At 40.5% G+C, this 18,247-nt stretch overlaps 2 protein-coding genes across 6 annotated transcripts in view; both read right to left on the minus strand.

Annotated features, from left to right (window-relative positions):
• LOC118410445 (phospholipid scramblase 1-like) overlaps positions 1-4,078 on the minus strand; it is a gene marked incomplete in the record, with an annotated part of 8,024 nt that extends 3,946 nt beyond the window's left edge. Inside the window, 3 exon segments of the mRNA XM_035812176.1 lie at positions 225-351; positions 1,312-1,390; positions 3,963-4,078. Of these exon segments, the coding sequence (XP_035668069.1) occupies positions 225-351; positions 1,312-1,317 (133 nt within the window).
• A 1,998-nt stretch (positions 4,079-6,076) lies between these two features.
• Positions 6,077-18,093, minus strand: LOC118410443 (phospholipid scramblase 1-like). 5 transcript variants are annotated; one of them, XM_035812171.1, is made up of 11 exons: positions 14,984-15,072; positions 14,348-14,408; positions 13,609-13,750; positions 13,136-13,213; positions 11,631-11,707; positions 10,744-10,877; positions 10,046-10,166; positions 9,373-9,475; positions 8,548-8,606; positions 7,943-8,014; positions 6,077-7,600 (listed from the first exon to the last, which is right to left on the minus strand). In XM_035812171.1, the coding sequence occupies exons 2-10, from the start codon at positions 14,354-14,356 to the stop codon at positions 7,979-7,981; spliced, it is 759 nt and encodes a 252-aa protein (XP_035668064.1). In that variant the 5' UTR covers positions 14,357-14,408; positions 14,984-15,072; the 3' UTR covers positions 6,077-7,600; positions 7,943-7,978. The 5 variants fall into 5 exon arrangements, with proteins under 5 accessions (XP_035668064.1, XP_035668066.1, XP_035668063.1 ...); XM_035812173.1 differs by lacking the exons at positions 7,943-8,014; positions 14,984-15,072 and adding an exon at positions 17,940-18,093 and having other exon boundaries at positions 13,609-13,747; XM_035812170.1 differs by lacking the exons at positions 7,943-8,014; positions 14,984-15,072 and adding an exon at positions 17,940-18,093.
• Between the last annotated feature and the right edge of the window lie 154 nt (positions 18,094-18,247).

Consider the following 18,247-nt stretch of genomic DNA (forward strand, 5'->3'; position numbering starts at 1 on the left):
AAGGAAGATGAAGAAGAGCACACCAACAAAAACTATATGTTTTCTTATCGGGAAACAACGTAGTTTGAAATTGTGTATTTTGGTGCTTTCGTGCTTCATATCATTTTCATGTCTGTGTCGTTTGTTCATTCAATAAGTTTAGGAAAGATACCGTAAGAATCTGAATTAACAAGCTACAATATCTGCATCTCTCACTACCACTTCCAACTCATTTTTCTGCGTACCCTCGAGAAGTTCCACCTGTTGCTGTACCAGGAGCTGGTCCAGCTGAGTCAGATACTCCAGGCCGGGCGGACATCCAGGGATAGCTCCCGGCACCGCCATCCACTGCATGGGCTGATTTGTCACTGCCTGAAATACAGGAACAACGATACGACTTCAACCACAGAAAGACACTTTGAAGACTCGTGGTTGTATACGTATGTAGAGCTAGCCAGGGAATTTCGAAGTTTCCGACTTTGGGGGAAAAACATATACCACTTACGGATCCCAAAATTAGCCCACGTTTTTGCCCGTAGACAGCACACATGTACAGTTGCACGTACTGCGGGTTGTGACCTTCGCTTTAAAAGGGTCTAGTCACATTCGCCGCAGTCTGAGGTCATTCTCAGGGATAATCGTTATAACCGTCCGGATAACCATCGCGATAACCATCCGGATAGCAGTTCGCTCCGACGTTGATTACAGTCGCGACCGCTTCTCTCTCTGACATTTATCATACGCTATATATACAGCCGCTTCTCTGCTAGTCCGTCTCAGGACGGATAGCAGAAGCGACCACAGTCCGAGCGAAATACTACCCGGATGGTACCCAGGCAAGGATAATCGTACATATACATGTCATGTGTCGTACAAAATTCAGATGTCTCGTTACGTGAAATGGCTGTCTTAGGTCTTTGTCTGAGGTTGGTTCGAATTCTGTCACGATCTATGGCTACATCGTACGACGACCTAAGATTGACGAATGTGACGTTGTTCTAGTCTCTACCAGACTGACTACAACGGCTATTATACTAGGGAGAATAATTTGCCAGGGGAGTACTAGTTTTGCTACCAGAGGTATTGGCCGGCCTCGCAGCCCTCCGGTGGGGGAACATTAACCTATTAGTATGATGGACTGACTCCCCTGGCTAATTTCCCGATTTTTTTGCCCTTTTCCCCCGTAACCATAGGAAGGCCCGATGGAGTCTAAACAAGTTCCACCAAGCAAGTTCCCATGCATGTGTCGCATAAGAACATATTTGGTCCGATAACAGATCATTTGCTATCATGGCAAACACAACATCAACACACACTTACAGCCGGACTTACCGCCATGGTTTACCAAACCAGACTTCTGCGTTTCCAGTGAAAAAGAGTTGAACTGCCGTGTACCACTGCTCAGCGATCACTGCAGAAATGCATGACTCACATGTAGGTCAGAGAGAATGGACAAAATGACTGCACCGTATAGTTGACAAAAGGCGCAGGTAATCCTAGAAACTGTCAATCAGGCTTTCGTGATCATGGGTTACAGGGGAGGGGTTATCGATGGTTAGCAAAAACGCCAGTCACAGGTGTAAAGCGGGGAAAGGAAGCATTCATATGACGAGCACTCAAACAATCAAAGTAAAATATACATGCGTTGAAAAGCCTGTTTTAGCTTTTGCAATATTTCAATATAGTAATTTTCAAACATGATTGAGACATCTTTAAATGAAATAGAAGGGCACACAGTATAAGAGAATTAATATATGAATGAATGAATGAGCTTTATTGCACAACATTTGTACATGGTACAATTGTAAGGCAACAGTAACAAGTCAATCAATACAATGATACTCGTCTAAGTTCTATAACTACATACATATATAGTATAGAAATGTGAACATAAATGGCGTATTGACATAGTGTAATATGCAGGTTTAACAAGTTGGTCTGTTACTGTACAATAGATTCTCTCTTTTTTAGAGCATTACAAATGTATTGGCCTAAATACGAAGATATGTAGTCTGGAAATGACATAAGTAGATTGAAGTACATGTGATATATCTATTCGGTCCCTCAAAAAAAAAAAAGATAAGCAGAAATTTCCAAGAGGGCGAGGCTAATCCAGTACCAATATCTCTTTACCTGTACTTAGCCTGGGTGCCATCCGGTTACTACCGGGCCCGGTGGTAACCGAATGGCACCCAGGCTAACATGTACTTAGCTCAGATAGGAAAAATGCACTACAAAAGTCTTTATCTAATTCATGCCTTATATAGGCATCGTTTGCCATTGATCGGAATGAAGGCGGTGTTCGAGTGATTATGATCCTTTCTGAATCATCATAGACGGACAAACTATAAATAATGGGGTTGAATATTGACTTCCTTGAGTCTTGACAGCTTTACTTTAGGCGTTTGAGTCTATACACCCTGCATGTGGTGTGCTAACGGTGTGCACGGTGATAGTAAATAAACAAAGCTAAATAAATATAGAAGGCTTTCAAAACAGCACAGTTCGTCAATATGTCACAGCGATAATATCCTCAGTACTGGACAAACAAAAGGTAAAGCCAACTTTTTGTCCACACTTGACAAAAACGGTAATGGGGACCAAAAGAGACTGTCTGATTGGAAATGTTCAAATTGCCAACCAAGGACACCACAGACCGATTCGGTTACGGCACGTAGCTGTTTGTGAATGAAATGAAGGAGGCTTAACTGTGAAGAGAGACAACATAGCTAGTCTTGCATAAAATTAAGATAACTAAGTTAATGAAATGGAGGTATATATCGATCTCGTGATTTTCTTGTCAAATACGCTTTGTATGGTATCCGAAAGCACTTTTATAAAGAATGATCAAGAGTTACTTAGAATGTAATCCGACACAACGTGACATACTTGTGAAGAGCGCACTCTAGGTCTTGATTAAATCTTTTCTGGGGAGGGGGGCTGTTATCTATAGGTGAGTTTTGAAGCTCTTAGAGTCGTCTACAATGTAGTGTGGTGGAAAACAGCGCCGCCAGTGCTATCACGTACAAGCTACGTTCCAAAGTCCATATCAGTCAATTAACCACACCACCGACACGTCGGTACGGCCACGGTGACATTTTCAAAAACTACGTCGATTTTGGCTTCACATACAAGACATGTATGAAAAAAATGAAAGCCTTCACAAGAAAAAGTTCACTTTTTCATCTATTTTGCCTTCTTCTTCGTTCATGAAATTCATTGTGAAGAGATGTGCGTCATGGTGCACATTCCCTGGTCGCCAGGACACGACATTGTGCAAGTTGACATTACCGGCTAGATCAAACTAATATCGATAACGTTACACCTTTGCCAGGACAGGCCGTGGTAGTTAGTTACCTTACATTACGCCTGAAGTAACGTTTGAAGCGTTAATCTAGCTAGACTATAGCTACAGATAACGGTTTTAAAAATGTCATTTAGCGATTTAGCGATAACAGAAATTACACATATCTGCGACACAATATCCGTGAGATGTTTATGACATGTTAACAGTTTTCATGCACGTTGAATCTGAATTGTGAAAAATGCCTCCAAGAGATTCCATACTAAGCCTTTGAGGACAAATGAAGTTTTGAGGATAAAGAAATCTACATTGAGCCTGATTATCTGGTTGCCAGACTACAGCGTGCCTACCTGAGTCTTCAGCTAAATGAGCTATGCACGTACCGGTCAATTGAGTCCTACTGAAACAGTTGCCTACCACTCCTTTTTACTGACAATCACGCAACAATCAGGAATCTACTAGTGTTAGGGCGTGGTCCTCAGTCCTCATGCCTCCTATGTTTACAAGTTACTTTTTACAGAAATCTTCGTGGCTCGAAATGCTACGACCATATAACGGGCCGGATGGAGCTTCAGGACGTATTTTAGTGCACAAAAAAACAGCAAACTGAGGTCAGTGTCTACATCTACACTAACATACCCATCATACACGTACAACCAACGAAAGCTGAGTTACGTACCGTGTCAGTATGTGCGTCCGTGTGTAGCTCACGGAAAGGGCAACACCTGATGCGACCGAGCGAGCGAACGGAAATTCAAACCTTTGTAGCAATCCGCGATCTAGCCGTCAATCCTTGGCAACGACTTAAACATTTTATACAAGCAAGAAAGGTACCTACATGTTGTAGATAACGAAAGAATGGGTCGGTATTCAACTTTATAGAGCCAAGCGGTAGCCTTCAAGTCCCGAGAGCGTCGCGCGATCGGGCGCGCTGAAAGCTTGGTGACGGACTACTTTCTATCGTGCGGAAGGAGTAGGAAAGGGGATCCAACTTCTCCTATGACGCGCTGACCTACATGTACTTGAAGTATTGAACCGCACTTTTCTTCTGGGGTCACTGTAAGGTCAACCGACTTTGTTTCATCCAACAGATCAATCACGTTTAGAAAAAAGGCATATAAAATTGTTTAAAGTTACAGATAACGTCACCTCAAAGACCCCCTCCATTATTTTCTCCAGTTCAAATCCTAATCGAACTCGTTCAGTGAGTGATTGTTTTTCACATGACATCTCGGGTAGCCACGCCCTTAGATATTGAAATGTATAAGGCAACAAGTGTTTTCTTTTGGGGTGTGGTTTTCGGGTGCTTACTGAGTGGGAAGAAAATCCGTGAAGAAAAAGGATTGAGATCATCCATTGCACAATTCAAAAGAACGTTTCGTTGTAGAAATTACAAAACAAGTAACTGTTACATGTATTTGTTAATGTTAACGTTATAACGTTAATGGAGGGCGGTTCGTGTAACAAACTATCGTTACAGCAAAAGAATATCATGCCATACCCAAAATGCAAAATACTGTCAATTCAGAAGTGGTTCCTTTCATAGAACGTACCTCTATACTGGACTATAGAAATCTGACACTGTTGTTGTGTGCGGTATCCATAATACTCTCCGGGTCAGCTGTCATAAGTGACAAGCCTTGTTTTGTTTAGCCATGACCGTGTGGCCTGAATGCCTTGTGAAAAAATAGTCTTTGTGTTACTCTGATTTTCTCCGATGTACAATTATTTGTATTACTACATACAAAATCGTCGAATTTGAAACAATGTGAACCTCATTTTTCTGACCCCCGCTTTATTTTTTCCTAAAGTAAAAGCCTTTTCTTGGATTCTGTGGGTATGTACACTGCAGTTTCTTTATTTTCCACCAGAGGGCTCAGTGCTGTTTGTATTCAGTCTTATGGGCGTATGCCATCTGACAGGACTTCTATTTTGACTAATCTCCAAGTAGATGTTGCGGTGGCATAGGATAGTATCATCAGCTGGGGAAGGAGTTTACCCGGCAGAGGAATTTTAGTCCACTGCTTGTAGATTAATTGACTTCTTGTGAGAGAGAACGATTCGCTGCAGAACAATATTGTGCAGTTCAAGAGTTTTGTCTGTTCCATGATCTACAGTTCAACATCAAATGTTTGTACATATCTGTCCTGTACTTTTCCGAAAGGGGGCCTAGGGCCAGGCTGCGAGACATCAACAAGACGGTACAAACATAACAAAACTGTATCTGGACATACCAGCAATAACAAGGGCGAAAATGCTTTTCAAAAAAGTGACTTTCGGCATCAGAAAAAATGGGACTTCTTGGCTGGCAGGAAAGTTCTATTAAAAATACATGTACATATGGAAAGCTGGCGGTAACGGTCGACAATGGAGTTACCAGGTAGGATAAAGGGAGTGCTGATGAAACAAACGCTTTGAACATGGAGAAAAAATTACATATGCAAAATACAATGTCGGTCGGCGAGTCAAAGGCACCGCAAAAGTGCGAAATATAACGTCTTTGATTTCACTTGACGCAGGGGGGGGGACAGAGTGGAAATTACAATGGACACCACGCTATACCATTGAAGGAGGTTGGCTATACGAAAACACTCAAAATACCTATACAGGACAGGCAAAAAGAAAGAAAAACCTTCATGGACAAAACTTGCTACAATCAAGACATTTCTTAAATATAATGCTAGAGCTGCAGCATCATGGAGTCAACTCGTGACCTCAGCCGCATGTAATATGACGCTACAGTATAAGCAAGGATAAGAGGACGTACAAAGATGAATAATGACTCCAATACTGTTTGAAGTACAGTGACATATGTTTATTGACACTTAAAAATCCAACCAAGTAGAATGTACACCCATCATACATGTTAAAAACGGTAACTACTACTTCAGCTATAATTACAATAAGATCGTCTTGAAAAGGTCATGCATAAGATTACTTTCACCCAGCTGAACTACAAGTTGAACACACTATATTCTAAAGTAAGTGCTACAATTGAATACAAAAGTGTTATTACTAGTATTGGTTACATCATTATATGACCTATACCAATCTCACCACTACTAAAATGCAATACGAAAGCATCAACCAACAGCAGCAAAAAGTCTTTGTCAGCTCCATATTAAATGTTAGTCCAATGCCAGCTCAATAACCATGTTCAAAGTATTGCACTTTTCAATTGTTTCCTATGGGAGATACCCTGTGTGGCAGTGAAATATTTCTAACACAAATAACTTTGTTCTTGGTCTAAACTATTGTTCATGCAAGCAAGGTAAGTTTATACAGCACAGTGCAAGCATAAACGATTACCCTGTGTGAAGGTATGGCACTCCCGTTTGTAGAGATACATGTACTCTCTTCCATTTTAAATTACTTATTGAACTCACGGTATCAAAATTCATACAGGTCAACCGACTCTGAACATGGTATCGAACTGGGCTGACTTCAGCTCCAAGGTAGTAGAGTTTAAAAATTCTTACAACACATACTACCCTCAGTATGAGGGGTGGGTGGTGTGATTTTTTCTGATACACATTTATTAGCATGCAAATCCTACATATACAGCAGACTAATACTAAGTTATTGCAAGGATGTTACATTGTATATATAATGTCCTTGGTTATTGCAATGCATCCATAATGTCCGAGATGAAAGAAAAGAACTGTAGCAACATCTCATTAAACCTTACAACATTTCAGCATCCAGTGTAGGTGAGTGAAAAAGTGTGGCCTGACTTCCATTTTTATTTTTTGTAGCAGCACCCAGAATTCAATCAGTCAATTTCACAGCTTAGGCCTTAATTTCTTTCAAAAACTTATTCTGCTTTTTCATCCAATTTTTCTTTGGTATTCAAAAACATGACCCTATTTGGACACCCTGAAATGAGTGTTTGGAATGACATCGTACAGTATATCTATCTATCCCCTGAGTGCTCTCTTTATCTGACAATTGTCTTTGAGTATCATAAAATTACATAAAAAGGGCTCAGAAATCCTTTCCAATTTAAAAGAAATTTCAATGTAAAATTTGCCTTGAGCTGGTAATGGAACTTGATAAGTAGTGGGTGCCGGCATGAATGGTCCTGTGCAGAGAAAGAGGTATGCATGTGGGCGAGACATTGGTTTGGACATAGACTACAATTTCCATGAAAAAAGTACATGCATTAGTCACACACCTTGCCCAAGTATATGCCTTGTCTTCTACACAATCTCTCTACAGTTACATACAGTCAGATGTTGTCTACTCCTCTACACAAAGCCCTTTGTCATCTTCCACCATCTAGCCGCTGTCCCCATTGTACTCAAAGTACATAAAATCCTGTGATCAAGACAGAAAAGACAAAAAAATGATGAGTATTCAAATCAACGTCAACCATATGTCCAGTACAATTAATTGTTGCAAGTACAACATGATATACATATAGGGCATATGTAGGTATTGCAATCTGTCAACAGAGACTCTGATCAGGATGCTAGGAATGTGATAGACTGCCTTACATTTATAAATCCTAAATTGTTCCATTAAACCATTAAACTAAGGTCCATATGAGTTGCATATTGGCTGGTGCTTATTCTTACTGACACTTATTCACCCAAGTCAACCCCTCCCTCAGAAAACAATCCATGCTACTGTTTGATGTCAAAAGGTAGAAGGATGAACCTTTTCTGAGCGCTGTCAAGGTACACATGTAGATAATCACTGGTTGTCCGAATGCTCAAAGTACATGAAATCCTGAGATATGGAGGAGAAGAAGCAAGTGAAGATAACAAGGGCATAATAAGGAACCAAACACCAGCAATTGGCATGAAAAAAAAAAAGATTGTCAAGTAAGGCCATGTCATGTCACAAAGAGAGTCAAAAGTTTGAAAAAGGGATATCTGCATAGACTTGTACAACTCCAAGCATGTCCGTCTATTACACAGTGAATGACAAAAATATATTCTTGGGGACTCCAAACAATGAATTATAAATTCCACAATAACAAGCTATCAGTGAGAGATACAGGAATTTTGTCCTGTGTTTTGTTAAATACCACAATACATGGCATATGAAAATTTGCTGGGAAAAGATATAAATTATCAGAATTGTGATTGTCAGCCAATGTACAATTAAGGGCTGTCTTTGTGCTACTCAGTATTTAATGGCCCATACTGTGGACTTTTATAGAAAAAATGTGTGACCTTACTCTCTCATGTCCCAAATAAACGTACAAAAATGTTGTCAATTTCATGTCATAAAGTTAGCATTGAAGGACAAATACTTACAATGAGCATGGCAGCCCCAAACAGTGTGGCCTTCACTTTCACGTCCAAGTCCTGGGGGACTGAAAAAAAAGACTTTTTTGTTGCTAGAAGAGATGATTTGATCGAATGTACCTCTCTTGTACTAATGTATTATCTAGTGGCTTGATGGTCTTGTAAAAATGGTGCAGACAAACATTTTACAGTAGATTCACAGTCTTGAATATAATATACAGCAGTGTGATTCACTTTTTGTACATTTACATATGTAAGCAGCATAAAAGACTTGACTAGGGCAATTTTTCCAAGGGAATACCAAATAGCCTTCATAAACATCCCAAACCTACATATCATTAAATCTAAACACATATCTATGACATAACAGAAGATGATTAGACAGGGCTCGAAATACTTTTTTCTGCATACCTGCACTGGTGCAAGTAACATTGAAAATTACCTGCACCAAATAAATTTTACCTGCACCACTCTGAACTTAAGAATTATGAATCATACTAAAATTGTTCAGGAACCGTGCATTGCTATTTTTTCTTTCATACTTTATCAATGCAGCTAATAACAATCCATACACACCTACATCATAGGACATTTAATATGATTTATGTATAAACTTCAGTACATACACCAGTGCAGGTTAGGTGCAGGTAGACACCAGAAATACCTGCACAGCTCCAATTTTACCTGCACTAACCTGCATATGCAGGTGGTATTTCGAGCCCTGTTAGATGATTACTTGTACCTGCATCAGTCTGAAAGCATAGTTCATATAGACAATCCAGTGGACTGATGCAGATATGATGAATCCACCAATATAAATCCACCTATACTTACAGGTCATACTGAAGTTGCTGGCCTTGGTGAAACACTCCTGGACAAAGCCTGCGTACTGACGAGTCACAGCTCCAACGTTGGTGACTCCATCTGTCCCAAAGATCTGTAGGCCATGATACACGTAAATTATTAGCAAAGCCATGATCCCAAAGTCAATTTCAATACTTTCCACGTCTCACCAGTTGTAAAACCTATTCTTTCTCTTACCCCTGTCTTTAATCTATGTGACATGTACCTCTCCAAAACTTCAGATGTTTGATAAATATTTTTTGTTCCTTTCCATCTGCTATGTATAAAAACGACCAGTATTTCCAAGGCAAAAATATTCTTTGATAGCAAACTCATGCTAATTGCAAGGGAACACACGAATAACATAATGTACAGAGGTAAAAAATGTGTAGTCTGTCAATCTTAATGATGTATCTACATACATTACTGTGGGGGGGGGGACTTCTTCTTTGGAACAGTGGCCAATCAATGTTCCTATATTTTTTAATGATAAGTGTGATTTGTGACATTAGTAGAAATGTTCCTTTTTTTTAGGTTTTGTAGATGGTGAAAGCTTTAGGGGATTGTGGGAATTGGTTCAAGAAGGACTGCTTCATTCAGCCTCATACTGAGGGTATTAACAGATCAAATGTAAAAAAAAAACAAATCTAGGTCAAAAACCTACATTGAAGTCCACATCGCAGGTGCAGCAGGGACCGGCCCACACACAGCAGGGTCCCCAGATCTTGAAGATCTCGTCACGCTGACCGTTCATCACACTGAAGTGGGGCTTCCACTTAGATCCCCTGCAAAGTAAAGCAATGCACAATTGAAAACAAGAAATCAAAGATCTTAAACCTCCATGACAATTTGAGAGTTTTTGTGAATTTTGCCGGCCCTGGCTAAACACAAGATGTCAGCTCACAAACCCAACATGCTAACCACAAGCCTAAAAGGTGACTGGTCAGTTGGTGGCGCTTGAAAGCTACTGTCACATAACAAAATTTCGCCATAAATTCTGAGCATGCATTCCAACCAGTCAGACTGGTCAGTAGGTGGCGCTTGAAAGCTACTGTCACATTACAAAATTTCTCCATAAGTTCTGAGTATGCATTTTCATGCCTTCTGCTGGACCTTAGACAGGACCAAACCTGCTTTCCTATACTGCAAGTTTCCAGTTACACCATTTTCCATCACCTTGGCCAACCTTGGATCCAGGCCAACAGGAACACACTTCCACAACCAAACCAAAAACAATACCTCCATTTTCATGGGGGTTGAAAATGGCTATTGTACCGGTATTTGAAAACTGTCCCCTATTGCTGTACCTGTTAATTTAAGCACATGGCATATAATTATAAGGCATTAAAGCAGACTACACACAGCTGGCGCACAATTCCGATCTGCTGTCCAACAGGAGCCTCCACGGTCACCTCGAAGGCACAGCAGTCACAGCAGCCAGCACACCAACAGCAGCCTGCACAGCACTTAAAGTCACGGTGGATACGCATCACCTCCTGTGACAGGCAAAACATGATACATGTGGTACCATTATAGGTTAAAAAAGGACATGACATTCTTGCTGATGTATATCAGAGGTTGGAGATGGTGAACTGGCACAATTGCAACTGGTAGAGATCCCTATCAGGAATGTTAGGATGGTCTCCCATTTATAAATCGTAAATTGCAAGTCAATACATTAATCCAAAAAGTTGAAAAGTTCTGTTTGTCTGTTAAGCAGCCCTACTTAACTCTTTCACAGTTTCAGCTTTGCCCCCAGCTATTTCAGCATTGTCCCCGGACTCCCCCCTTCAACTATGCCGTAAATCAACTTTGCCCCCATCATTCCTCTTTTTTGCCCCCAGTGTGATTCTGCTTGCCCCCGCCATTCTCCTTTACCCTGAATGTCCGCCATCAACCCAAATTGACGGTAGTTAAAACAAAAGTCATGTAGAAAGCAACAATAACAGTTGCGCCACAGAACACACAGCATGAACATTCTGGACCGCCTTTCTGCCAAGTGGCATTTCACAAATCCTCCCTAGTCTGAATTGAAAAGGCACATGCCGTCAGCAGCGGTCTTAACATGAAAAAGGAGTTAGGTGGGGTGTTAAGGGGATATCATTAATCTACACACTGATCGGGATCTCAATTTTCCCAGAATGCAAACTCTACCTTTGCAGAAAATAATGTTATTGTTCTATTAATAGTTCACTGCAGTTAAATATCACTCATATTCCATTGATGTTTCTACACAGCATTACATGTACCTGTTGGTTGTTGTCTGTGACATGGATGGTGAACTCCCGCTGGTTTCCACACATGATCCTCATGCAGAAGTCAGTCTCTGGATGCAAAAGAAAGGGAAAAATATATAAAAGTATATTCAGAAAACCTTAAGTTATAATTATTTCTTATTCCCTGGGGCATAATTTCACAATAAGAAGGGAAAGGAGGTTTTTGCCATGTTTGAGGTTGAAGTGATTTAAACAATTTGTCATGATTTCACTGTAACAGGACACTAGCGCACTGCGAAATTCATATAATGGTACTAAATAAAAAGCTCTGCAAACATTTCAAGATTTACAGTTCATGTATCATGCGCACATTGCAAAATTACAAGTTTGCAAATTACACAACAGGAACCTCTCTTTTTTACAAGTAACATTAACAAAACAGATTTTAAACTAAACATGTCTTGCACAACCTGAAAATTACTATTCAAATGATTCAGCATTGCACAGAAAGCCCAAACAATGTTGTGACACATCTTGCATGAATTACACTTTTTTCCAGCAACAATAACAGAAATTATTTATGCAAGCTTTAGGCCACACCAATTTAATTTCTTGGTTCACGGATTTTTTCATAAAAAATATGGAGCGAGAGGGCGAAATAAGAATAAAAATAAAAATTGTAAAATGGTTGGGGTAAAGGTAACGGCTAATCCAAAACATAAAGAAAAAAAGTTTTCAGCTTGAAAAAAGTACAAAAACAATATTTTTGTACAGTATAAGCACCTGTACCCACACTTTAAGGAGCATTTAATATAAAGGCCAATTTGCTACACCAGAAAGTTGGTGAATGGTGAAAATTTGCTGAGTGGTAATTTTTATTTTCATTTTTTTTTCCCAAAAAATAGAAGCGAGCGAATACGTGAAACAAGAAATTAAATCGGTGTGGCTTTATTGACTGTTTCATACAAAAGGATAGCCTGGTATCAATCCCTACTGTATTTACAGAGAGGGCAAAAGAAACTTGGCAACTATAACAGGGATAGATATCAGGCTAAAAAACAACTTCATCACATTTACGTAACAGGTACAACTACTGTCAGTAACAAGTACCAGTCTGCTTACGACCTCAAATAGCTCGAATATGCATTGTACATGAGGCAACAACCTTGTGTTGCACTCTGGATATATTGTTAAAATGCATCTATGAATAAAATTGGCTCATAGATTATAGCATAATACAACTATATCATTGTCAACTTGTATACTACCTACTAAGTGTTTTTCAGCCTCAAATTGCTTCGATCTTGAAACCGGCTGACTAACTCAAGAAGACAAGGTAATATGGAAAACTCTATACAACCTCCTTGTTCAAGATAACTGGTAAATACGTTGCCCTAAGTACACTGCATATTTGAGCCATTTGAGGTAGTTTGAGGTCATTTGAAGTGTTTGGGACCCACAGGTACCGCTACTAGCATTAAAGGACAGGTACACAGGAGACATATCAGAGCTACATTGTAAAAGCAGTATTAACTCACCCTCGTAGGCAAAGTAGACCTGCTGACCAAGGCTGTTCTTGATCTTGTATTTGTTGTTCATCTCAACACCAGTGAAGGCTGTTAAAGTTTGGATGCAACGATGAAATATACATTACTGAGACTAGTTTGTAAGATAAACACAATGGCATAGTCAAGTTACATGTAGTTAAAATACTCTTGACAATGGGAAAATAGGTGCTCCTGTCATTCACAGTTTGTCATAGGCTACTTCAACAACACTATGGTACAGTACTTCCTTCTCAAAATAGGAAATCTAAGATGATACAATGTAAATCGTGACATTTAAGAGACAAGTAACGTTATACGTTAAGCATTTGAAGGACCAGATCACAGAAGACACTGGGCTGAGTCTCAAGACAGCAGAAACTAGAGCACAGGACCATGCGACATGGAGGTATGAGACAAAAAATGAGACACGAGTGTCCATGTGGAAACAGTGTCTTCATCCCTACCCTCGAACAGCTCCACTTGCTGATGAACCAGCAGCTGGTCAATCTGCGTCAAGTACTCCAGACCAGGGGGGCATCCTGGGATAGCCGCGGGTGTCGGCATCCACTGCTGGACAACACCGGGTTGGGCGGTAACAGGCTGCTGCTATGGCACATAAAGGTAACAATGAAACTGGGCAGTGGTTAGTCTTCCAGCAGAGGTTAGGTGGGAAAATTGTGACCTAATTTGACCATTCAGTTTTCCGACAGTTGGTTCAGGGGCATAGCCACCAGTAACAGTCAGAATATATCATTTCTTGTATGATAACATTCACTTGTAATTGTATTGTATGTTTGCATATGTATTATTCTAAAGTGCGCAATTCAGTGTCTTCTGCTGTGCAGATGTCACTGCAAGTGCAATGTATTTTAGTGTTCTTGCATTGAACAAATAACCCAATTATTATTAAACTGTAATTTACTAATTATTTTCATGTGGGATAGTTGCTCGTTTATCACAATGCCCTTGTTATTGACAGGAACTTCCAGTCAAAGGTGCAAGATAAATGTCTTATTGACAGGAAGCAAAGGGACATTCTGTCCATAAATTCTTGACATCCTGTGAATGGAAGAATATATTCTACAGTAACATAAATTCTTGACATCCTGTGAATGGAAGAATATATTCTTATTGCCAGCAATAATGGCCTCGGCCATCAATAAAAGTATATATAAACATAATACATGTATTATATTTCCTCACCATTTGCATATCTACGTCGGCCTTTTAGTTGTGATGAACTAGAGTAGTCTGCTAGTTGACACTGCAAAAGATAAGAGTCAGTTAAAGCATTTCTACCGACTCTCCTAGATGCTACCATGTACTCTCCAAGTCCAATCAGAGGTTGGTGGAAAATATTGTGACCTTTTTGGTGGAATGGTCGGTCGATAAAAAACGGATGGAAAGGAAAAGGTCACGATGTTTTCCACCAACCTCTGCTTGGAGAGTACTATCATGCCTTTCAGGGGCTGAAGAAAATGTCACGCTGAGTAAACAACAAACCCCGACCCTCCCTCGAGAATTCTGAGAATCTCGTAAACAATCTTTCAATCTCCTAATACTTCCTCTACCACACGCAGCTCAATTATTTGGCTTGTTTACCTTAAACGCGCTACATAAATACATGTAATATGTCTTGGACTGCAGTAAAATACCACAACACGTGTGCCTCATCTGGGTAGCCTCTTGATACGGTCGAATAAATATTTTTGACAGATAAATTTTCTACACCACTGACACGTCCACGACAGTTGTTACAAGCAGTTTGGGGAAGGATAGGTAAACGAAGTCACAGTGGAGCATTCATAGAATTGTCAGGAAATGACCAAAATAGCTTACACTGTCTCAAACTTCGACCTGTAGGGTGTAGTTCGGGCCTTGACTATGCGTGTGCTGTATAAAATCTGCAGCTGGAGACGCTACTTCATAGAATTTGCATAGATGATGAGTGAGTGGTTGGTCGCAACAGCAACAAGGGGGTGGGGTGGTATTTTCTCCTTTAATATACAGTTACCACTTTGAAGCTACCCTTATTTTCTATCTTTCGTGCTACTTCATGATCAAAAATTCGACAATATATTTTGGATTAAATCTGTATAAGCATTTTGAGAATGTAACATTTTAAGTGGTCAGTGCCAATATTATTCACCCATCCCCCTCTTAGCTATTTGGTATGGACCATACCATAAGCCGTCAGTTTGACATGTTTTCTCGTCGAGTGACTCATCAGTGGGTGACTTCTGCCTTTTAGTATTTTTTTTAAAGCGACCTGTAGGACGTTTCCTGAATGGAATAATTTGGCCATGGGCTGTCAAAGCCTTTCGAGCATTTTTGATTAACAACCACACCCTCCCCACGAACCATCCCCCTTGTCCTGAACTAAACCAGGTCACCTCTCTTTTTCTAGGGGTGTTTTGCTGTCCAATCTACATCGGATTGGCCTGTTTCTGTCAGTCTATCTGATGACCTGCCCTTTGAGATTTCCCTACCAGAGGTTTTCAGCTGGCCTTTGGTTCATGCATATGAGTTTACGCCGCCAGCGGAGCGATGAAATCTAAACCTCGGACCCCGTAAAAATTCCCCCCGACCTGTCCTATTTAAGTTTAACTGGGCGGGCCGGCTACACTCGCAGCACCGTGGAACTCCCGATGGTATGGTTTATTTAATACCAGGCTAGTCCTGAACTGACGCCCATAGAAAGTTTACAATCCCTGAGCAATATCTAAAAGTATGACAACAAAAGACGCAAAACGTAAAGAAAGTACTTTATCTTAGCATATTATTTTGGGTAAGTCCCTATATTAATTCAGTGTTGGAAAGAAAGTTTAGCAATTTCTATTATTACAGTACTTTATCTTTGAAATTCGCTGATCAAAGAAATGTCAGCAATGTGTCAAAACTGTGGTCGCTCAGCAGTTGCAGCGCGATCGCAACCTCTGGCGGAAAGCAAGGAAAGGGCAGAGGGGAAAGCTTCGAAGGGGGGTTGTTACCTCATGACATGTGCACTGTGCCTCCTGTGTAGGGTCATGATGCCAGGAAGGAAGCTGGACACTGAAGCAGGATAGAATTTCACATGGCTAAGAAAGGCCAGAAATTTATAAGCTGTCTACGAATACAATCTCTCAAGTCGAGGTGTAGGTATTAACTACTTCTCCTACAAGTGGTTACTGACATGTTGATATTTTATAGCCTTTATTTGGCACTGGTTGCTACTGTGTATCTTGTGCATTATCAATCATACGGATTTTAAGATACACGCTACTATGTTGTTCGTAGGTTAAGAATTCTTGACCATTTTTGGCAATGGAACAAATTAGCTGGAGGCAACGATTATCAAATGATTCAGATTCCCTCTCACCTGCCGTCTGATTGCCATGGCAACAAATGACGTACACTCTGCTTGGGCTTATTCAACATTAAAAATAGCAAACTCTCTGAGTATGAAAGGGGGGAAATGAGACAGTGAATAGACGAGACTAGACTACCCGTCGACAAATGTACCCAGTATATACTCTGTATTCTATATCATCCCCTATAAACTTTCTTGGATTAAAAGTACGCGTATTTACTTGAGAGGATCACAGGAGGAACAAATAACACATTGAAGACATAGGTCATTGTATCTGGTTTACCATGCACCAATTCACTCAAGCCCTCAAGGAGTTTAAACGAAAAATCAAGGAGGTTTTATCTTTTATCTTGATAAAACCTCCTTGGAAAAATCTACCACAAACAACCGATCGTCAACCTAAAGGGCGCCATTTGTATTCAAATGACTACCACTACGTCCTACCGGGCGTGTTTATGGGTGTGGCCTTCATTGGGATGTGCCTGTACTAAATTTCATGGACGACAGGTCGACTTCACACATAAACATATTTTACATTCAATTCCTACAATCCCTTATAAAAAGGGGTAATGCTATGAAATACTTTCCACCATTAAAGGCCAACATGTTGGCCAACCATGCATGGGCCTATATCTTGACATACCCATACCGTGGCACACTGTTGAGAGAGGACGTGAACACGGCAAGGTACCTGCCTCGGTTCATGACACACAGACAGGGGAGGAATCATGGCAGATCAAGGGGAGGGGAGTGGAGGTAGTGGTAGGCAAATAATAGATAGCCTTGGCCACTAAATCTATACACATAACGCCAGCCCCGCCACCTTGGGGCTACTTCTAGTCTCCTCTCAGGCGAATTTTCACACGGTGCGATATGACTCGACAGCACACGTCCGAAATTTCGAAACCGTTTATGATACAGTTCGTCCTAAAACAAAACATACAACCCACGTCATGAATATAGGGCATTGAACTCTAAAGTACTCGATATTTTGAACACGTACTTTCACAGGGTCAGTATTCAGGGTTGATCCTATTCCTACACTAGTTTAATTTCCTGCCTCCCCTCGTTTGTAGGCAGACTATGGTATATTCCATTCTACCGAAGGGATTATCTGAGGATTTCAATACGACTCACGCACTGGTGGCTACCATGGCTTCCAGGATATAACACCTGTCGGTTTCTGTTTTCTGGTTCTCTAGTAAAGGGGATCAGAAATTTGGGTTTGACAAGGAAACAAGCGATGGTAGCGACATGTTTACACCCATCTGTTGAACAAATTAAATGTATTGAACTGGTTCAGTGAGACACATGCATGGCTAGCAATAGCGCTTGTTGTTGTGTAGCCCGCCTTCCCTGTAACATGATACAGGACAGGTCCAGGTTATACGACAAGAAACCTTACTAGCACGTAACTAAACCTAACCCAGGTGAAGCTCAACTTACCTTTCAGTGAGTGTTTCACAGCCTAGTCACTGTTCTGCAACCAAACCCGAAACGTGTGATATGCTATCTGGTTTAGTTCGACTCCAGAGGTTCGACTCGGTCCAATCTGCTCTGCGTGCTTTACTACTGCCCCAGGGAAACACTAAATAGGGACGATCCGTTGTAGGTTCGCAAGTGGGTTGCATGGTGCCTCACAATTGGTCCGATTAAATCGCGCTCGCGGGTATTTTGTTATACTTTGTAGATGTAGTAAAGATATCACATTCTTATATCACTAATTGTGCTTTATCATATTCACCTCTACTTAG

Source organism: Branchiostoma floridae, chromosome 2 (assembly GCF_000003815.2).
Source record: "Branchiostoma floridae strain S238N-H82 chromosome 2, Bfl_VNyyK, whole genome shotgun sequence".
NCBI classification, from domain to species: domain Eukaryota; kingdom Metazoa; phylum Chordata; class Leptocardii; order Amphioxiformes; family Branchiostomatidae; genus Branchiostoma; species Branchiostoma floridae.

Excerpts from the sequence above, each read along its gene's own strand:
- LOC118410443 (XM_035812170.1), bottom strand. Across the intron at positions 10,167-10,743 it reads ATCGGAATTGTGCGCCAGCT|GGGATCTAAGTGGAAGCCCC; the intron begins GTGTGTAGTCTG and ends TTTACTTTGCAG. Across the intron at positions 8,607-9,372 it reads CAGCAACTTCAGTATGACCT|TCCCCCAGGACTTGGACGTG; the intron begins GTAAGTATAGGT and ends CTTTTTTTTCAG.